Source organism: Crinia signifera, chromosome 1 (genome assembly GCF_055691185.1).
Source record: "Crinia signifera chromosome 1, ASM5569118v1, whole genome shotgun sequence".
Lineage (NCBI taxonomy): Eukaryota > Metazoa > Chordata > Amphibia > Anura > Myobatrachidae > Crinia > Crinia signifera.
The window spans coordinates 314,953,144-314,976,512 of NC_139217.1; the positions used below are offsets into that span (position 1 = coordinate 314,953,144).

At 42.8% G+C, this 23,369-nt stretch overlaps 1 protein-coding gene across 1 annotated transcript in view; it reads right to left on the reverse strand.

Moving 5' to 3' along the window:
- The window catches only part of TUT7 (terminal uridylyl transferase 7), a 69,022-nt gene extending 46,375 nt beyond the window's left edge, over positions 1–22,647 (reverse strand). Inside the window, exons 1-10 of the mRNA XM_083186497.1 lie at positions 22,459–22,647; positions 15,183–15,642; positions 14,136–14,314; positions 6,831–6,947; positions 6,225–6,402; positions 6,046–6,134; positions 4,397–4,448; positions 2,709–2,778; positions 2,138–2,264; positions 174–293 (exon numbers count right to left, since the gene is read on the reverse strand). Of these exons, the coding sequence (XP_083042623.1) occupies positions 174–293; positions 2,138–2,264; positions 2,709–2,778; positions 4,397–4,448; positions 6,046–6,134; positions 6,225–6,402; positions 6,831–6,947; positions 14,136–14,314; positions 15,183–15,630 (1,380 nt within the window). The 5' untranslated portion in view covers positions 15,631–15,642; positions 22,459–22,647. The remainder of the gene's footprint in view (positions 1–173; positions 294–2,137; positions 2,265–2,708; positions 2,779–4,396; positions 4,449–6,045; positions 6,135–6,224; positions 6,403–6,830; positions 6,948–14,135; positions 14,315–15,182; positions 15,643–22,458) is intronic.
- Between the last annotated feature and the right edge of the window lie 722 nt (positions 22,648–23,369).

Here is a 23,369-nt window from a genome sequence, read left to right on the forward strand (position 1 = left end):
TATTATATGCAACTTGGCTTACTTGTCTATAGATCGTGTATGATCTTGGAAGACCATTTAAAAACAAACACTATGGAGTGGCCAAATTTCTTACACCGTCATTCTACTACAAACTCCTATTTCATACAATGTTAAGTACAGAATGATTTTGGATATCCGTTTGTTGCACATACCCATGAACCCAGATAGACTGGAAGAATGGGTTCCTTTCTTTGCTGCAGGAAGAACACAACCATGAGAGCTGCCGCGTATGGTGGTAAGCCACCTTCTTCGGGTCTGTCAATGCCGCACAACTGTAAACAAAACAACGTTTCAGTAGAACTCTTTAATTAGGAATTTTTAAACCTTCACATCACTTTTTTTTTTTAGGCCAATAGTAGAATATCAAACACTCATTTGACACATGCAACGATGCCACATGCGGTCATAGGAAAATTCTAGTAAAAGGGGACTACAGGCAACTTCAATAAAGTGTTTTACTGTACATGCTTAAAACCAAGTGTGTGTGTTAAGAGACTTGTTCTCAATTAGTGTCAAAGGTTATATGTATTAAAAAACCAAGATACTTGTATTTTTTGTTTTTATAGATGCGGTTTCCATGAATATAGTAATATCAATTCAGAAGCTGACCATGGGCCAGATGCACTAATCTTCAACAGTGAAAAAGTGGAGAGTGATAAACAACTAATCAGCTCTTAGCATCCATGTCACAGACTGTGGGTAGTATTCAATGAAAATATTCTCTATGTGCAGCGAATCCTGTGTAGGATTCGCTGCACATTTGCCGGCATTCTCCAGGCAGGAGGATTCGCTGCCAGCCCTCCCTCTCCCCCTATTCAATGCATCAGGGGCTCGCTGCCCCTGTTGGTGAATTTGTACCCCCCAGCGAATGCCGCAGTAATGCCGGTGGAAGGCAGGGAGATGGAAGCCTCCCTGCATGTGCCAGACACTGCACACAGCAGCAGGGGGGAGAAGGAGGGCTGGAGGGGACACAGGCAGCAGAAGCTGCCTCCCCAAGGAGATAGGGCAGGCGTTGTGGTTGAGGGAGCACTGCGCTGGTCCCGCTTGTGCATATGTAATGAGCGGGACAAGGAGCAGTGAATATTTATGAGCGGCTCCCCGCCCTGCTGACGTCATGTGAAAAAAATGTAATTGAATATATATATATTCAAATAGCAAGACCCTTCAAAAAAAAAAAAAAAAAAAAAAAAAACTTTTTAAAAGAACACATTCCAGTTCACCTTAAAAAGATGGTGAATGCAAAACGGTGAAAGCAGTTCTCCATTCTAGCATTGAATACACTCTCGGCGAATCACAGTGAAAACCCCATTGAAATACTCCAGCGAATTACAGCGAGCATGAAATGGAGAACTGGCCGGCATTCACGGTTCGCTTTCGGCGAACAGTGAACATTGAATAGGGTGAATCAGATTTTCACTGAAAAGATTCACTGCAGAGTGAAAACAGCCCGATTCGCTAAAAAAAAAAAAAGGTGAATCCTGAGCATTGAATACTGGCCTGTGCTTGAAAAATGGCAGGCAGGAGCTGATTTGTGAGTTTTTTTTTATCACTCTCCATTTTGTCACGTTTGAAGCTTAGTGCATCTGGCCCCATGTGTTCTCTTAGCAGGAAGTGACGGGTTTCTGAAGTCTCAAATCACTGATATATCAAGTACATGGAAAAATGCAGTTGGTGATGCATGAGTCGGATATTTGAAACACAAGATGGTGTAGGCTACAATGGGTCTTTTGCTTGTTGCAAACAATTCATTTAAACCAACATGATGTTACAAGTTGAAACTCACTCCTACAACATTTATGTATTCTAGAGCAGTAGTACAATGTGTATGTTAAACACATACTTGTAGGTTTAGCGGTCATCACACACTTACATGAGTTTGATTAAATAAAATGGTGATGATGTTGTAAGAATACATGCATGTATGACCCTTCTTACATTATAAATATAGTTTATAAAAACCTGTTTTACCGGGTTTAATCTAAAATATTATTCTACTTTAAGGCGGAAGAACTGACAAACATGGTCTACATTTTGAATATAAAGATTTGTAGAAACCTAAAGCCAAAGAACATGATTTTTTATCCTGGTACAGGAACCACGAGTTAAGCATATTTACCTTTGCCCAGTACCGGAACGCCACCACCAGAGGCAGAAGCCTTGACTCCAATGTGCCCAATATAGCCAGCAGGTTGGTGGTGAGACAAGCATTTTCATTGCCTGCACTCACTTTACACAGAAGGCCACTAATGAGAGGAATAAAACATAGAGGTTTAAGTACATATTTAAAACAGGTTAATTGTATACAAAAATAATAATAAAAAAGGTGTATAAAAAAGTATTACAGATTATAGCTTATCAAAGGTGAAAGCACCCATTCTTATGGCATCACATACTAAACAGTGAACTTGAGTATTTCTTGATTTGGTTCTCATCTAAAAATATCAGAGTTTTCAAAATGTATTTAAAGGTTTCCCATTTTCTAGGGCAAACATGCTTGTTACCTAATTATTCAATAATCATTACAGTGATTGACTGATTGACTGAGTGCACAGTTATTGTACCCAGATATCATTAAATGATCTATATAAAAAAAAAAAAAAAAATCACAATAAAAAAGGTTTACGGACATCCATTTTAAACTGGACATGATCAAAACCAAATGTGTGTGGTGCAACTACTATTCAGACCTTTGCTTTTCTCTGCAGACTACTACAGGCACTCTGGCGTGGAAATCAGCATCAAAATCAGTGAACAAATCTGAAAGAAGAAATATATCAGGAGAAGAGCAAGGAAAGCATATATATATGAAACGGTAGCTAGCAAGCAGCGGCACTCGACAGGGTTTGCTAATATGTCAAAAAGTGGTTTTATTGCTCCAACGTTTCGGGGCTCCAAACTGCCCCTTTGTCAAGGTGTACAAACACATATATATATATATATATAATTTTTTTTTTTTTTTAGAAAGAAAAAAGAGAAAAGACAAACAAAAATAATTAGAAATGAGGCATTTAGTATAAAGCTGGGTACACACTGGCTCATATGGGCTGTAGCGATATAGGTACAGATATCATGGGCATATCGTCCAGAGTTTATGGTGAACATAATTACCAATGCATGCGGCTGCGGGTGATTACCGACCCCGTTGGCTGTACATGCAGCTCAATCTGGCAATCGCGTCATGACTTGTATGTATGGAGCGTGGGGCGGGTGAGGTCACTGACATATCATTTAAGATAACGGTCAGTGTTTATGCACTGTATCGTTCTCCTGCGCCACCACCAATATAATTAACTACATTAGCAGTCACAGGAATTGCCCAGGGTGTACCCAGCATAAAGGTAACATTCACAAATTTCTTTACGATGGTAATTTACATTTAACCTCAGTGCCCTTCCAGAATAGAAAAGCCTTAAAATAAACTTCTTTACTTCAATGAAGTGTACAGCTGGTCAATGTTGTGACCATGTTGTATTATTTTGAGCACTCCTGAATATATTAAAGAAATTACCCTTCCTAGAACAAAAATGTGCTTCCTATACAAGCAACAGTCTGTTATTGTTGGCATCTCCTCCTTGTAAAAAACAAAGAAAACAAAACCTAAAACAAGTACATGGGGTGCAGTGTTGAGGATCAGTAGGTCATTGCTTAGTCAGCCAAACCTGGTGAAATACATTGGGTGGCCACCCACAGTTGGCATGGCAAATTGCTAGAAAGTTATTGCTGCTTAGTAATCTATGCCAGTTTCAGTGTCCAGAGACTGGCAAGATAAGCACTTCTAGGCTTTGGTTGGACAATAAATTGAAATATCTTTAAAAAAGTACGATACATTTAAAAAAAAAAAAAAAATCTGTGTTCCAGCTTCTCCAAGCAAGGATACAGACTGATTGATTACACATTCAGGAAGTCAAAGTTCTGTGAATTGTAAGTATGTAGGAATTTGGCTGACATTATGTACTAAGTAACGTGGCGCACTAGAAATGCTATTGTGGGTCATGTTTTACACTACTGAATTTATGCCCAACCTCTGAACAAGTAACACATTTAAATGGTTTGTACAATGGTTTTTCGTATTTCATCAAAAACAGAAATCAAGTTCCTATTTCAGATCCTTGAAAGGGCAACTTGCATACCCCCCATAGTAAACCATTATCAGTCTATATAGATATTGGTAAAGTTAAACCATTATAAGTTACCCAGACTCTGTTCAAAAACCCTATGGTCTTTTGCATTAGTCTAACACAGGAGGTGGATAGCCTGAAACCCTGCAGCCACAGGTCTGTTTTAGGTAAGAGGTATACTTTATGAAGCATTATAATATGATGGACTAATGGTTTGGGTAATGCCACATGTCGGAAAAACCGTAATGTACTCTTACCGCTTTGTTTCAGACTTTCTTGAACTAGCAAAAGAACATCTGGTTGAGCCATCTGTAAAGATAATCAGCAAAATACAGAAGTGAAAAAAAAAATCTAAATACCACAAGGATACAGTATGACCAACAGAAAGCATTTTCTCTATTAACCTTTATAAAACAAACAGTGTGGAACCAATGACATCAGCGCTGATGTTAATATAAGTGGTTTTCTTTAAGCTCGCCTGACCAGGGCACTTATTAGTTTATGGGACACACAATTAGCTGGAGTACCAAGAACCTACTGTAGTAGTGAATGTTCTGCACACAATACAAGAACAAAACATTGGTCATATTTGCACAAACGTGATAATTCCTACAATATCAAGCAGAACACATGCCCATTCTACTAAGGGTCCTGAAGCTAATTTGATTGAGCCTTTTTAGACCATGCTTTCTATAAGGTGGGGATTGGACATCTTGCAGCCTAGCAGAACTAAGTACTTTATTAGATTAATAATGTAACTTATGGTAGGCATTCACTCGTCCATTGTGCGATCTTTGTAATGACCAGGTTACTTTTGCCAGTGGCACGGTCATGAGGTGTAGCTGGGTATTGAGGAAATCAGCCTTAAAGTCCATACACACTGGGTAGTTTTGCCCATCGTGTATGGACAGTGATGGTGGTAGGGGTTGGAGAAAAGAAAAAAAAAAAGCTCAATGCATACACTGAGCGATTTTCCCGGGGTGGACGACTTTCCAAAGTAGGACGCAACAGAAAGCGGTCCACCCAGTTGCTCATCTGCTGGTGATACCAGCAAATGAGCAGCAGCCATCGCCAATAATGCGGTAGCGTGCATCAGTACTCACCACTGGCCCATACACACTGGGCAGCTTTAGAACTTAAAGCAGCTCAAAGAAATAACAGATAATAGTTTTCAGCCCAAAAATCTCACAATGGGCCTTTAGTTAGTACATGCAATTGGATCAGTAGGGATGTTAGCCTCCTGCCAAAGCACTAGCCTCAATGTGGCAACTTCAAAAAAAGGTAAAGGAAATGGAAAGAGTTTATCTATTGAAACAGAACATTCCTACAGAACGATCCTTACTGAAAAATGAATGATGCTACTTTAGTATATAAGAATGTTCAAATTACGTCAATACCCCAGGCAGTATGTTTCCTGTATATCATAACTATCACGTAACAATTTAAGTGAACCTTAACATTGCCATAATTAGAAAACTGTATTACTTCTGATCCAGTTCAGTAGTTGGATGATATTAAGTCTTTATACATACAGTTATGTTTCTTGAAAGTATGTATCTTTGGAGCATTGTATAGATAAGTACTAATTTATAGACAAACTATGAATAGAGGGAAAAGACCACCCATACCCACATGTAGTGAAGAGAACCACCATGTGGCATTAACCAATGGTCACGTGACTACAGGCCATTTATTTACATTGCACAGTAAATAGAAAATGCAATCTCAGTTATATGGATTATGCTTCCCCCAAACAGATAGAAAAAAAAGCTTTTTCTGTGTGTGCAAGAGAGATTCATTAATATTGAGCCAGTGAAATGCTTGCCCAAGAAGCTAGTCCATTATTTTACTTTGATATAGACATGCAAACCAAATGTGAACAAGCTCAACATTGCAATAAACTTACATCGGCAGGAAACTGAATATCTATGTTCAGGTCAGACTTTGTAAAACCCATTCTGCTGCAGGAGGATCCATAAAGCCTCAGAGAACATCCTATGAAGAGCAGAGATAATGTAGTTATTAACACATGTGGGAGGAACGGGTGACTGCCGGATGTGGAAAGTCTAGTGAAAATTACTTTACCTGGGAGTTTCTCTTTCATGAGAGATTCCATGGCAGTTATAATGGACTGTCTCTTAGCAAAGTCCTCTTCATGCAATCCATGCTCCTGTACTATTTTACTAATCGCAATATCTATTGCTTGTATCTGTGGCAGTGTTGGTGGCGGCAGAGTGGTCAGCAATTCCTCTTCCCTTTTATCCTGCAGGACAAGCCGTCTTAAATGATCATTTAACCAATACCTTTCACACATTTAATACAACAATAAAACATGTGTTAAATAATGTAAATCACAGCGATAAGAAAAAGTATTAATTAAAATAACACTGGCCACACCACCTGCAGAATGGCACAGTACATGTTCCAAATGTAATCTGTATACACGTGTGCTATTTTAGCAATATCTTACAGCTGACTTTTTTTCATTACACAGAGGCTATGTACAAGTCGACGTCAACTGTTTACTGGTGTAACAAGTTAGGCAAGAGATACTTTTTTTTACATTTTTTTTAAATACAACTTTAAAAATTGGTATACAGGCCAAACAGACCCCTCTATTTAGCATCAATACAGTGATATTTGGAATATCTACATACTGTAAATAGCAATGATGCAAGACCACAGACTCACCTTTAGATTTCTCTTGTGCCTCTTTTCTTTAATATGTTTATGAGCAGATGATATAGAGTCAACAAGGGCATCACAGAGCTTGCAGGTATAAGCAGCTGTAGGATACTTCCGAGGACGCTTAAGTTTGGAAGAAAAAAAAATTAAATGTACTGTTCACAAATATTAATCTGATCAACTACAATACTATAGTGATAACATGCCACAACAGATTCTCTGAATAGCAAATAAAATATTAAATCTATCAAAATAGAAAATCCCACCGATGCAAGCATTGGTAACTGTAAATTAGGCTTATTTTCGTGCTAGTCATACAGGAACTAAAAAATATTTGCTTGTGTTAGAATCTAAAAGTTATATGGAAAGGCCAACTACAGTGAAATTGTTATAGTTCACTAAAAAACAAAAAGCAGAATTCTTAAGTAGACACTGCTGCCAGGTAACAAACATACATAATTTGATGGCCAATTAAGAACCACTTGGCCTATCTAGTCTAACATTATGTATATATATATATACACACACACACCTCAAACCCTATTTGATATTTATTGATTTGCAAAGATATCCTTATGTCTCTATCCCAGGGGCATGTTTACATTGCTCTACTGTTAAGCCTCTACCACCCTTAGCACAGGCCATTCTACTTAACTACCCCATCTGTGAAGTAATGTTTCACCTGAACCTCCCTCCAGTCTCAGTGCATGTCCTCATGTTCAAATACTTCTCTTCCCTTGAAAAATGACTCTACTGTAAATCCATTTTGTCTTTGTAGCTTCCAATATATTGCCATTAATACTATATTTAGCCTTTGGATTTTTGGAGACACAAGAGCATGAATTTGTGATGTATTGGCATTAACTGTAGTTGCCACATTATTGACCATTCCTCTAGTCCACCAATCATTTGTTTTAACCCAGTCTGGTGTGTCTACCCCGTCTCATCTTCAAAAACGGCATACCTTCCCCCTTCAATAATAATAAAACTTGTGAATTTAATCGAGAATATTAATGTATAAAAGAATACCTGAACAGGTTTAAATTAATAGCGAATGCCCATTTATGGGGACATTCAGGTGAATACCTATGCAAAACAATTGTATATCAGGATACTTGCTTCTTGGATGCATGTGCTTTCAAGTTATTCCATTTTCACATGGCAAATGTTGGGTCACACCCAGGATTTGTACACGGGTCCGTCCCAGGAGAGACCCGGGCATTACAGATGGTGTAATGGTTAGTAGTGTTCATTCTAGCACCCGCTAACTTTGAAGACCCCTGCAGTTCCTCTTCCCTGCCTGGGGTGTCGCTGTCTGCTGTAGTGTTTCTAGCACAGTGTGGTCTGTATATCAGCACTGATATGCAAACCAGACCTGTGCTAGAAACACCACAGCAGACAGCGACACCCCAGGCAGGGAAGAGTAACTGCAGGGGTCTTCAAAAGATAGCGGGTGCTAGAATGAACACTAGTTAGCATTACTGCCTCACAGCACTGAGGTCATGGGTTCAATACCAACCATGGCCCTAGCTGTGCAGAGTTTGTATATTCTCTCCGGGTACTCCGGTTTCCTCCCACAATCCAAAAATATACTGGTAGGTTAATTGGCTCTCAATAAAATTAACCCTAGAATGTCTGTGTGCATGTACATGTGGTAGGGAATATAGATTGTAAGCTCCACTGGGGCAGGGACTGATGTGAATGGTCAAATATGCTCTGTAAAGCGCTGCGTAATCTGTGTGCGCTATATAAGAAACTGCTAATAAATAAATAATTTGCTATTATAAGCCCCCACAGCGACCCGGCAATGAGCCCTTTTGCTGATGTTCGAAAAAGGGCAGAGCGGTGTCGCGTCATGAGGGTCGGGAAGGAAGCAGTGTTTGGAGCTGATGCTTCCTCCTCCGGATTACCCATTTACCATGCTCAGAAACCTGGGTGCAACCCGGGGTTAACAGGTCAGAATGCTGGGATGCAGTAGTACGGAAGCCTCTGTATTTGAGTAGACTGCAGGAGAATTATAGAGTATGAAAACTCACGATGTTGGTATGAACTTCCCCAGTAAATGCTGAAATTACAACTGGGATAGCGTACTGGTAACAATGGTACCGTATGTTGAAAGGATCAGTGCCAGCTGGTGAGGAGTCTACCTATCCAGTAAATAAAGATGGTAACCCGATGCTCACAGCGATGGAAAGCCAACAGTCATGCTGGTATCATGTGCTGTGCATTGGGCATGAGGTAAAGCTTGAAAAAGAGGGTCACCATAAACAAACCTGCAGTCCTAATGCTGGGTACACACTAGACTTTCCTGGATCATGGCAGATGGTACAACTGATGGCATAATATGTTAGTCTCTAAACACTAGTAGTTACACTCTAAATTATATTTTGCTGCCATGCAATAAATCATACAGTTGCCACATCCCTAAGTATCTTCAGATGAAAAGATGTGAGGAACAATGCTCAGGAGCACACAATCGTGCATACACACTAGGAAATGTTGGACAATTTGTCATTCCAATTTGGCTCAAAGCAAATCTCTCAATATACTATATGATCTAATGCACAAGTTCTCGAACTCGGTCCACCGGACCCCACACAGTGCATGTTTTGCAGGTCTCCTTGCAGAATAAAGTAAAATAAATGATATCCACCTGTGGATCTTTTATAATATGCCAGAAAGTAATGACTGCACCTGTGCACCTGCCGGGTGAGCTGGAAAACATGAACTGTGTGGGGTCCTTAGGACCGAGTTTGAGAACCACTGATCTAATGGGTTTCCAGGTTAAGACCTTTGAGTGACTAATTTACAGGGAAAACAGGGATGAGCACACTAAAGATATTCTATCACAACAAACATGTATTATAATATTTGAACATGGGGAAGGGGATACTGGGACAAATAACCTGTGCACTAGTACCACATGTAGTTTTTGATATGGTATTTCCTATAGACATAATTAATAATCCACAATTTAAGTGTATCAGGTGCCTCGGCACTGGTAAATGTTGTGGAGGTGCTCCCCTGAGAGTAATTTATAATGCAAACGAAAGAAGATAAAGTACTCTCTTTTTTGGGGGGCACGCTTTCAATTAAAACTTAACGTTTATTAACAAATTTATTGTAAAAAGATTTTTAAATGACATAACAGGACGAACACACATTGAACATACAAGATAATAGAAGCTCTTTTATCGTGAGTTCTATATTAATTGTGGATTGGTCAATATTGGTAGGCTTACCAATCTAGACAAGTTCTGATTGGGAGCTGCCAATCACACAGAAAAAGAAAGAAAAAAAAAAGGGTGGAGGTACCACGATATTTAGAGTGGACCGCGAATATTTATGTTATATATTTTACAACAAATATAAGTGTTAGTTGGGGCCTTTTTCTCTTACGAATATATTATGAAGAGGTAAAAGAAGGAATTTCTTCTAATGGGGTAGGATTTAGCAATGGGATTTCTCTGAGAGAGTACTCTATGTAGCTAGAGGTTGGTACACCAAGAGACAGGAAACGGAAAGAAAAGAGAGAGAGAGAGAGAGAGAGAGAGAGAGAGAGAGAGAGAGAGAGAGAGAGAGAGAGAGAGAGAGAGAGAGAGAGAGAGAGAGAGAGAGAGAGAGAGAGAGAGAGAGAGAGAGAGAGAGAGAGAGAGAAAAATAGGGTTATTAGGTGTTAGTACATCCCTGCAGTTTGTTTGTTAACACGGTGACTGCTGCTAATTGCTCTATCCGGACTGGCTCAACCAATCCTTGCAATTGAGCGGGTCTATCCGTGTGACAGTTGCAGATTTGGGTGTGAAACAGTTAAGGTATTCAGTCACTCAATGTTAGAGTGGGTGACCCCCTGGTTGGCTAGTGCCCTTTGCAGGGAAGTCTATCCACAATCAAGGAGGATTCAACCTGAACGTGTATGTATAGGTTAAGAGCAGATATGTTGCACTATTAGATGTCCGTACACACTGCTTTCTCCCACGTGCTTTTCAGTATTGGTGGGCGATGAGCGGTGTACTATACCTTTAAGTGCAGCTGGAAAATATCAGGGATATAAGATAAAGAAGTGGGAGAAAGAAAGAGCAATGAGCAAGAAAAGATTGTAAAGTAATTACTGTACCAACAACAATAACAGTAGGAGTTCTTCAGTAAAAAATGATCCTATATAATTACAAGAAATGTACACCAAACATTCCTACTGCAAAAATTCATATAATTGCTATCAAACAGTTATCTTTCTAGTAATCCTCTCTGAGGATACTGAGGAAGCGGGACCTCCGCGAAACAGCTGTCTATCCCACATCCAGCTTACACCACTTGTCTTTGAGGAGGTACCAGACTCCTCACCACTGTTCTTCGGCCTTTTGAGAAGGGATCTGGGAATCCTTTTCATCTCAGCCGACAGATATCTCACTGGCTGAAACACAGCAGCAACTTGGGTAGTGGTAAGACCCCTAATAGGGACTGATTCAAATAACCATTTTTGAACATCACCCTCTTTTTCTGCAAAGTCATATTATGTATAAAAATGTCTTTGAAATTTATACTATAACAACAACTTGATTTATTTTTCTCAAAAGAGAGATAACCAACAATTACTAGAAAGATATCGGTTTGATAGCAATTATATGAATTTTTGCAGTAGGAATGTTTGGTGTAGATTTCTTGTAATTATATAGGATCATTTTTTACTGAAGAACTCCTACTGTTATTGTTGTTGGTACAGTAATTACTTTACAATCTTTTTTTGCTCATTGCTCTTTCTTTCTCCCACTTCTTTATCTTATATCCCTGATATTTTCCAGCTGCACTTAAAAGGTATAGTACACCGCTCATCGCCCACCAATACTGAAAAGCATGTGGGAGAAAGCAGTGTGTACGGACATCTAATAGTGCAACATATCTGCTCTTAACCTATACGTACACGTTCAGGTTGAATCCTCCTTGATTGTGGATAGACTTCCCTGCAAAGGGCACTAGCCAACCAGGGGGTCACCCACTCTAACATTGAGTGACTGAATACCTTAACTGTTTCACACCCAAATCTGCAACTGTCACACGGATAGACCCGCTCAATTGCAAGGATTGGTTGAGCCAGTCCGGATAGAGCAATCAGCAGCATTCACTGTGTTAACAAACAAACTGCAGGGATGTACTAACACCAAATAACCCTATTTTTCCTTCTCTCTCTCTTTTTCTTTCCCTTTCCTGTCTCTTGGTGTACCAACCTCTAGCTACATAGAGTACTCTCTCAGAGAAATCCCATTGCCAAATCCCACCCCATTAGAAGACATTCCTTCTTTTACCTCTTCATAATATATTAGTAAGAGAAAAAGGCCCCAACTAACACTTATATTTGGTGTAAAATATATAACATAAATATTCGTGGTCCACTCTAAATATCGTGGTACCTCCACCCTTCCCCCCCCCCCCCTTTTCTGTGTGATTGGCAGCTCCCAATCAGAACTTGTCTAGATTGGTAAGCCTACCAATATTGACCAATCCACAATTAATATAGAACTAACGATAAAAGAGCTTCCATTATCTTGTATGTTCAATGTGTGTTCGTCCTGTTATGTCATTAAAATTTTTTTACAATAAATTTGTTAATAAACGTTAAGTTTTAATTGAAAGTGTGCCCCCCCCCCCCCCCAAAAAAAAAAGAGTACTTTCTTTCGTTTGCATGTATTATAATATGTAATGTACAATGGAATACTGAAACAATTCTGGGGTAGAATATATAGTTGTTTACTATAGGATGAGCTACAGCAGGATGTCAGCCAGGAAAGTGGTGCACTGTGCTTCCCTGCATAGGGGAGCATGAACAGCACTTAGAGAGGCTGGACTGCCCCAAGCTCTACCCTCTCTAATTAGATGCCGTGGGCATGTACACAGCATCTCTTCATCAGCGATGGCCACTAAACAGAACTTTTTCTACTTGCGGGTGGGGGCGGCAGAGGGCAGGCTGTATTAGCAGGGTGCCAATATAGCAAAAAAAAAAAAAAAAAAAAAAAAAATCGGGCAGTGCGCAGCACAGCGCCCCACTGAAAAGGTTTATATTTGAACAGCTTATGACACAGTTTTTCATGCTAGACACCATTTGATCATGCATATTTATGCAGAGTAGCCAAGTCCTGCTATCTGATGAGGGTGGACAAAAAACAAAATACACTGCAAATTTTGCATCTCATACTTCAGGGAAACACCCTAGTCTCAAATAAGGCCATTAATAGGCTCTTTGTTTAAAGCTAAAAAACTACAGTACAATATTACAGTTACGCTTCAAGATCTAGAAGTATTACCGTATATACTCGAGTATAAGCCGACCCGAATATAAGCCGAGGCACCTAATTTTACCTAAAAAAAACTGGGAAAACTTATTGACCCGAATATAAGCCTAGGATGGGAAATGCACAGAGCAGTTACTAATACACTGGCCACAGGGAGATATAATGGTAGCTCAGGTCTCATTCTAGGGGCATAAGATAAAACCCATGACACTGAAGTGTCCCAATCACCAGATCATTGGGGTTCCACAGGCAGGAGTCTGTGGTACATAGTCAACTATGACCTCTTAAGAGGGAAGGGGAGGAAGGTCTGGGGCAGAGGAGGGAAGGAGATAGGCCCCAACAGGGACACTAGTACTCACAGTGACCTGGTTGCTCACTCCGGATCCTGCAGCTTCATAGTGCTGGTGGCTGCTGCCCTGTTTCTCCACAAGTCTTGGCTGTCCCCTCCTCAGGGTGGCCCTGTCGGCATTGCAGGGTGGCCCGGCCCCCAGAGCACCAGTACTAGTGTGGTACTAGATAGGGAGGCAAAGCTGCTTCTTATGCAGATATCGGCAGTGTAGGTGAGCTTCCATTAGCGGTGCTGGGGCTGCAGGATTGACGGATGTGGCACTGTGTACGCACAGTCAGTCAGCGTTTATCAGCCGCGCAGCTCCGGCACCGCTAATTCAGGCTCACCTACACTGTCAGAATCTGCAGAAGCAGCTTCTTCCTCCTCCCTACGTGTAAGCAGGCGGCTGTGACTTTATTTCCTGCCCCGCTCCCCACACTCCTTCCTGGCGCACGCACCGAGCTGTGAGAGGGCAGGAGAGACTAATTACACTTGCAGGCTCTAACCCCGGCACGGCAGCACTGATTTCAAACAAACTACCGTATACACCCGAGTATAAGCCGAGGAGGTGCTTTTTCAGCATAAAAAATGTGCTGAAAAAGTCGGCTTATACTCGAGTATATACGGTAAGTCACATGTATTCCTAAAAAACGATCACTGAGGAATGCAAGACTGTAATTGGTGCAATGCTTTTCTCACCCGTTTCAATCTGTAAATACAGTCCCGCTTCAAGCGCTCCTCTGCTTGCTGTAGCCCCAGCAGCTCCTTCTTGGATAACGTTGACTCATCTACTATTGGGCTTTCCAGGCAGTCTTCCTCATCTTGCACTTGCTGACGTGGAGATCTCTCCTGTTTTACTTTCCCATGGGTCAGTGAATCTGTAGGTAAGGCGTTACACCATGCAATTAAGTTAATAATGAATATTATGCGGTTATGAAAATTCTAAAAGAAGCATTTATGGAGAACTTACAAAGCCAGTAAGAGTTTTTATTTTATTGACTATGTAAATTCTGCAGAGAAGGCAAATTACCAGGTTTTAATAGTATCTTTGGATATTATTAGTCAGAAAAAGGTCAGTGGCTGGTGCCTAGTGGAAGGCCTTGTACCTTCAGAAAGCTAGGAAATATGTATACATAAACGTTACTTTCCACTGTTTTTTTTCTGGGATTGTACCCATGTGTGTTATTTACTTTACCTTACTGTGTTTTTAAAAGTATATGATGTAAACTAGATAGGTTTATATGATTTTCTAGCAGTGCATAAGTAGGTTGTATTGAGCCATTGGTCAGGGAACAGTGGTAAATTACCCCAAAAAGGGTTAAAATCAAATTCCTGGGAGTAGTGGACGGTCGCGCTGCAGAGACACAGCCGCGCATGCATATGAATCTATATGCATGCCCGTCTGTGTCTCTGGTGCACAACAGTCCATTTCCCCCAGGAATTTATTTTCATTGCATATAGGTAAATACAGTATATGGTACGTCTACTGGCCAGCAATGTATATATTCCTGGCACCACTGCCCACCAATGATTATTTATTAGCCAGTAATACACCCATTGCAGAGAGAGAGCCTGTTTGCAGGCTCCGTACGGCTCCCCTACCCTCTGGCTTGTGCTTCACCCCTTGAACCCATTTTACATATGCCTATGAATAGGGGAGATAACTCAATCCTCCTAGGGGTGAAGTAGGCACTTTTCCTCATGTCTGTGCAAATCTCAGTATACTGTATGATAAAGTGAAATTACCGGAGACTTCAGGACGAACACCATGAAAATCCCTAATGGCAGCATCTTTGTGATTTTGTCTTCGTCCAACTTGATTACGTCTCTCGCCAAAGTCCTGCCGCCTGCTGCCATCTCCTGGCTCATTAGTCGAATTGTTCCTTGATCGGTTATAGGTTTGCCGTCTGAACTCCCTCCAGTTATCACAATTGCCTCGCTGCTCTTGTTTGACACTATCCCTATGATTAGTGCCCTCTCGCCCACCAGGGCTGAAATTTTTGATTGCATTCTGATGTGGCCCGTTCCTTGGATTGCTGTAAATTATTGGGATAGGTTTTGGCTTCGGAGGGTCTCTTTCTAGCTTCTTTCCATAGCCATCATGGCCCAAATAAGACGGCTTGGCAGGACTTCTCTTTAAGTCATCATCAGACATTGTTCCCCTGCCTCTGACTTGCTTGGCAGAATCTCCCATTTTCACAAGTTCCTAGTAGAAAAGGGAAGAATAATAAAATAAGAAGCTTGTTCATATCTATGTACTCTTTACAAAGGAAGACACAAATGCTTAGCAGCAATGTTTCATTTTTATGGCATTTTAGAGTCAATTTAATGACATTTAAACCACACCACTGTTTTAACACATGGAGCTGCTCTCACCTGTTAAACATTTTACGAACGAAACAAAAAAACAAAACAAAGAACCTTGAGTTGATGCAAGTCCGTAACCTGGAATGGTGTACAAGAAAAGGTTTGTTGAGCTACTTCCCTATAAACATTACGGTTCTTCAAGCAAAGGGGTGAACTGAATACTGTTCGCAGAGAATAGCACCAGAAGGGAGCTCCCGCAGCGATCCTAATCAGCACGCCACTAACACGGACTAGTGGATTTCTGCTTCACCCCTCCTAGGGTGCGAGCAGAAATCAGACAAAACTAGGGTTGCGATGCAGTTTTATGCTCTAGCGCAGGACAAACAGCAACAACGCAGGCACTAAAATCAGAAAATGCCATTACACACAACTAAACACCTGCGAGTACCAGCATTGTCCCACCTAGCAGCACGCTGATTAGTATAGCGGTGGTAGATACAATTCGGCAGTCCGCTCCCACGATGAGCACCTGGTGCAATTCAGCTGCCTAAAAATGTGTGATCCTGTGAGATTCAGTTTACCAAAAATAATGCCTGCATACTGTTCCTACATATGGTAATTCCCCAAGTAACCCCGAGACACTAACTGGTTCTGCTCGCATGTCAGGGGGGTGAGAGAAGAAATCTGCAGGTCATGGATTTACCCCACAAGTGCAAACATGAGTGTTTAAAAAGAATTGCATTGCGAAAGGAAAAAATTGTGAATATATTATATTATATATAGCCATAGTTGTCAAACAAGTTTTGTTTCTGCTTAAAGCTATGCTGCAACATAATGCATATATTTTGCCAAATCCACTAAAATTCTGGACATAGTATGAGAGTACATGTACGAAACACATTCTTCCATAAAGGGACATACACACGTAGTCATTTCAGCTCATTTTCTAGGCAATCTGACTAGATCGCTTAGAAAATTGAGCACTAATCACTGTGTGTATGGCCAAGAACCACAGCGATGTGCATTCTTGTGTGTTGCCATCGCCCGCTCAGATCTTGACTAGTCAGATCGCATTAAATTAACTGAGCAGCTCAGCTCACATCATTGCTGGTGCATAGCATGTGTGTCAGCTATGTGTGTGCTGAGCAATCTGTGCTAAACTGAAGTCATCCCATGTGCATGGGGGGGGGACGGACGACTTTCTAGTGTGTATGTTTGGTAGAGAATTAAGCTTTAACAATATCCAATTAGCTGCAGTAAACTCCATCAGCTAATAGATTTGTTTGGGGGTATCTAATTACACCCAATAACCCAGCACTTATTGTGGATTATGCGATCCCCTTTGAACGAAGGGGATAGCACGATAATGACCATTGGTCACATATACAGCTATCAGCCTTTTTTTTCTTCGCCGCTGGAATTTGCATAGATTTTGATGTTGAATCTCAAAAGGGTGCTTAAAATACTACGATCTACCCACGATAAATGTAATGCCTGTATACCCAAGGCCAGATTAAGAAGAGACAGTAGGCCAGGTACCCTGGGCACCCCTCTCCATACCTCCCAACATGACCCATGCCAGGAGGGACAAACTGCTCTGCTGCTGGACTTTCCTCTTAATGTATGATTGCCATCACCTGTTTTTGAACAGGTTAACTCAGTGGTCAGGGAACTTGGTCCTCATTACCCCACGCAGTGCATGTTTTGCAGGTCTCCTCACAGAATCACTAGCGAAATAATTAACTCCACCTGCGGACCTTATAAAATGTGTCTGAGTAATTAGTACACCTGTGCACCGGTTGGGTTACCAGCAAAACATGCACTGTGTGGGGTAATGAGGACCGAGTTTCCTGACCACCGGGTTAATAAAAAAGGTGTTTCTCCACAGGTGATAGCAATCATAAATTAAGAAGGAAGTCCAGGAGCAGAGCAATGTGTCCCTCCTGGAGAGGGTCATGTTGGGAGGTATGCCCTCTCTGAGAGTCCCCCACTGCCGCCATATTAGATCATTATCACCAATCCATTAGACTGGGACGCACAAGCATCTCACACGCACGTGTGTCCCAGTCAGTGGGCGGCAGGACCCTCCGCTTAGGGGAGGTGGTGGACGGCAGTGGGGAGCGTGCGAGCGCCTCATGCGCACCCTTCCGACGGCTGGCAATCCCAGCCCCTGCAAGCATGTGAACAATTAAGATGGGGAGTGGGGTATAATGGTATACAATGCAATTGTGAATAAATAAAACAGTAGTTCATATTGTACACCTTGGTGAGGGTGTGTGCTAGAGCAGATATTAATGCTGGGTACACACTATGCCTACGGATCCGCTGACTGCTCCATATTACCAGGTCACTCTATATGCCCATCAGATATGACAACTGTGCAGGCAAATGAATTTGCCCACCTACCAGTGACAGTCATTAGTTCCTCCAGCCAGCATATGATAGTCGGCATAAACACAGCCAGACATATGTGCAAAATATCAGCATCAGCTGTGCTGCTGGGCCAACCCAATGTCTGGATAACATAGATCACAAACCAGTACACAGCTGACAATCAACTAGATATATTTTTGGACAAACAAATATTTAAGTGTGTACCCAGCAGAGAGTAACCCCCCCCCCCCCCCCCACACACACACACACACACACATACACACACACACAAAAAAATAGATGAAAAGTGCTTATTTGAAATGGTGAATGCTGTCTTAAGTGTCCTTACCCATCCAAATCCTCAAGGTGTGTACACATGGTAGGATTCTGGCTCCTGCTCTGATTTTGACTGCGAATGTACACATAGACAGTCAAAATTGCCTTGCCTGTACAGTCTCTCTCTGCTTGCGATACCAACCTTGCTACACCGCACATCAGTATCACATGCTGGGTTAACGCAATTTTGGCTAACTTACTATATACGATTTTGATCTAGTCAGCCAAAATCACACCATGAGAATACAGCTTCCCCAGCTCTATGTATATGTTTTGCGCTACACTCCTTCCTCTGTATAACTGGGGATTCTAGTTTGCTTAGGAACCACTTAGCACCAACTGAGGGGTAGATTTTCATAGCGGCGCGTTTACTTCCCGTTTCACCTCATTAGCGAGGCGAAGCAGGAGGGGAGACTGACAACATGTATTACCATCTTGTCCACCAAAGCGGGGGAGCGCTAACTCCCCTCTCCGGCGATGTCCCCTCCTGGAGACAGCGCCATCTCCTTCCCCCCGGGCTGGCTCACTGCGCATGCGTGGGATCTCGCTACTCACGCGCGATCCCCAGTGCAGCTCAGAGCCAGCAGCAGGGACAGCGCTGTCCCTTCTGTGGTCATAGGGCATCGCCGCCTGCAGCGGTCAAAGCTGCAAGGGGTGGAACGGTCAGCAATGCAGACGTTCATAAATTAGGCAGGTGCGCTGTACAAAATATTGTCCCTGCACTATGCCTCCACACCGCCGCACGTTAGACACCCGCTCAGCAGGTGTCAGATCAGGGGAAGCGCTATCCCCTGCCATAATGCATAGGGATAGCGCATATTCCCCTGATTGCCAGGTCATAAATCTACAGAGTCACTCACAGACGCAGCTGTGTCTTATGCCACTGATTTTTCTGTCGTTTAAATACTGAGGCACCCGTTGCAGAGTCTTGGTGCTGTGAATTTCTATTTTAATTTGCCTTGGGGCATATCCCCATGGTAGGTGCAGTTTCTCCCTCTGACCATAGCCTACTGTGTGAATAGTAATGTGCCTTTGTACGCCACCTACAGCGGCTGTTTAGCAACCCCGTTAACTCCCAGGAGCACAATCTAAATACTGCAGACCCAGAGACTAAATCTGTCCTGCATGTGACTCAAAATCCGCCCCAGCACTCATGAATGCCACAAGTAAGCGGCATCATTTAGGTTATTTGCAGTATTGTGATTATTGCAATAAACTGGTTATTTGGAACAACTTGTACTCACACTTATACTAGTATCAAATTGATGACATTGATGTACTGCAAGTCAAAAAGTAGAGCATCCAATCATGGTGCATTTCTATTATGAGGTGAATGGCCGGTTTATGGGTGATCACATGGGAACTGGGATAAATTCACAAGCATATAATAAATCCTGTTTCCCTAGCAGATATAAGTGAGTATTAACTAATGCTGTGTACACACGGTGAGATTTGACATTAGATTGATTATATAGTCAAAATCGTATGCAGATCGCACAGGTTTTTTACCTTGAGAGCACGATGCGTGTTCCGGGGACAGCACAAGTCGAAACCCAGATAGACAGGGCTGCAATGGCTATATAGTGCAGATCTAATGCAGATTGTATGAATTTTATGTAAATAGTACAGAGATAAGATTCAATTGCTATGCAATCTTTGCTAAGTTGAATAGCAAGGGGATCTCAACGTGCGTACATACCAGCTGTTTACTGTAGTTCATTTGATACATGGACTACAGTAAATACTCCAATGATCATGTGTCACAACTGCAGTCCAGCTTGCAAGTGTGAAGATTTGGCTCAGATTATAGTCAAGGTCTAGACAATTTCTAGCTCTCATGGTATGAAAATCTATAAACCCCAGCATGACTCCAACTTTGCAGGGAATGCTGGGATTCATACCTATACCTGGAGAGCCACAGGCTGCCCATGCCTACTTTAGTCATGCACCTTAAAATTTCCATTTAACGAATAAGGACAGATCAAAAAGATGGAAGGCACAGATGTGTATTGCTTAGCATTACTGCCTCACCGGCCCTAACCAGGGATTTCCCAGAACGACCCTAACTGCGTGGAGTTTGTATATATTTCCTGTGCTTGTGTGGGTTTCCCCACATAGGACCTTATTCTAGTTGACTCGGACGGATGCGTATTTTCGGATGGCCACAGAGTGTTCTTAGCCCCGTCTACCATACGGATCGCTCACACCGCCCGAATGCGGTAAGATGCCGAGCGAACGGACCGCGAGTGGATGTTTCATGTGAACAACTCCCCCATCTATGGCAACCTCCCCCATCATCCGATGGTCGCCAACCATCGAATGATGGACCAAGAGGTCAGACAGTGCCGAGTGCTCCAGGCCACTCAGACATTTCTCCGTGTGAAAGCAGGGATATGGGCGGGCAGCTGGCATCCGCTATGTCAGCTGTCCGCCCCCCAAACTTGCGTCACAGCCGAATTACCATACGTACGCCCTGCGTTTTCATAAGAACGCCCATGAAATGCAGGGTGTACACATATGGTAATGAGCCCAAACAGGCCTTCAAGCCCCTCTCCACCCCCTGCTCGGATTGTTCTGACCGATCATTTTCTGTACGGAATTCACGCCATATTCGGACGTGCGTGGCGTTCGCAGAAACGTCTCTGGACAAACACAAAACATTGGCCGTCCGACTCAATCAGAAGGGCCATACTCCTAAAGCCCCGTACACATGGGGGAGATATATTGCTCAGCCATATATGGCTCAGTTTCTCCTTTTCATCAGTGACAGGAGATGGTCGCTGATGAAAGGGAACCTCTGCCAGCGGTGCCGCAGAGGTAATCAGCTGGTCGCACCAGCGATTAGAAAGGGGCTGAAAATGGGAACGCGCACCCGGCGATTTATCGCCGGGGCACACTCCCATCACTGGCAATATGGTCGCCTGCGACCATATTTCCAGCGATTTCAGCCCCCATCGCCCCCGTGTGTACACAGCTTAAAAGATATTGGTAGCATAATGGTTCCCCACCCCCCAGGTTGGAGATTGTAATCTCCACTGTGGCAAAAATGTGAAAAAGGTAAATAATCCTCGGTCAGTAAAGATATTGCAGATATATAGCACATCTAGGCATTGCCCAAAGTAACTGGACACTGGCAATGCTGTGGTACCATATTCTACTGCAACCTGCACAGCTACACACACACCACAGAACAGTAAATAGAGGCAGATTGCAACATTGCATATTGGAGGCGTCTCTTGCTCTTCAGGGACCAATGATGCCAGCTGTTCTATCAGCAACAACTAAAGTCTTAAAACGATTCCCACTAGAAATACCAGCTAGCAATGGCTTATTTCTAATTGCAAAGAAAACCTCTGAAGTGCAGATAAAGCACGGGGAATGGATGTATGCCACACAATGTGTTAGTATGATGCCAACCTGCTTGTTAGGGATAAATACAAGACAAAGATAGGCAGAAAATACTTGAAATGTAACCACGTAACAGCAGTTACTGGGGATATAAGCATGATCCATGGATCACACAGGGCTTCTCATAAGAACAGTGCAGGTTTAAGGATATGCATATTTGAGCAGTTATTTGAATCTGTCTGATCAAGGTACTAATTAGGCCACTTGCGCTTTCCTTAGATATCCTTAGACCCTGGACTGTTAGGGGGCATATTTATATACTGTATGAGGCTCTGCACGGACTGTCTGAGACCTAGGTTGACCAGGTCTCCGGGATAATTTGCAGCTATGATGGCTTGCAGCCAGGGAATGTGTATTGAAGAAGGGGAACGTCCTGGGGGCTCACAGCACGGGACAGGGAGCAGCGGCGGGTGTCCCTAGGGAACGGGCAGCCGCTCACCCATTGTGCCTGCTGCACAGAGCCTGTGCCCGGCTGAGAGGCAACCAGAAGCAGATAACAAAGGGGAGCAGCCAGGACGGGGAAACCGGGGCACTGCGGGGCAGGCACCTGGGAAGCGATATCATAGCGTCAACAATCACAACGGAGTACCGCACTGACCGGGCCGATCCTCCGCCGCTCAGTTGCCTGACGGCCCCGCTGCCCTTCCTCTCCCGGCCGGCTTTTATTTGCTTCTGCCCCCCTTCATCGTGCACTTCGGCTTTTTTCCACCCGGAAGGACGCAGCCGGTGACACAGGAAGAGCTCCCGGCGTCTGCGCGTCCTCCTTATCCCCGGCCGCCGCTGTGCGCATGTGCGCCCCCTGCTGTACTACTACCCCGTACTACGTGCAGTGCGCGGCGGCGGCATGTTTTGTGTGTGGGCTGTGGGGGAGTGGGGGGAGAGGTTTACGGCTGTTGAAACGCCTGTGTGTAGCGTGTAGCTATCTGTCTGCCTGTACCAGAGTAAAATGCAGGGGCTTCGTTTCTGGGTTGAATAGATTTGTCTATTGGGGTTATTCAGACCTGATGGCTGTTGTGCAAATTCACACAACGACCGATTATCAAATTACTTCGCAATGTCTACGAATCTCAGTACACATGCGCAAAGCTAAGCAACAACAACACAATTCTGTGATTTTATTTTTATAATAAAGGTGTTTGACAGGAAGCATTTGGGGCTGGCAACCAGACATTTTCTGGGAGTGTCAGGGAAAACAAAGGTGTGCCCAGGAGTTTTCAGGGAGGGCATGCGACGCCCGCTTCGGCCTCTATCTGCTTGTTTATATTGCACAGGTAGAGTAGGTTCTGGGTTATGTACAGACTGGCAAAATCGATACTTTCTAATCTTTTGCGGCCACAACTTACACTATGGAACGTACGTAGCGTAACCCGCACCTGGGTCCACGCCACCATCTATTACCTTTAGTAAAGTTGTGGTGAGTGGAGTGAGCACCAAGCCCAAAGAGTGGTGAGCCCGCGAGGGGGCGATGATGCTATTAAAGCAGCTAATGTAACTGGCATAAGCTGTGGC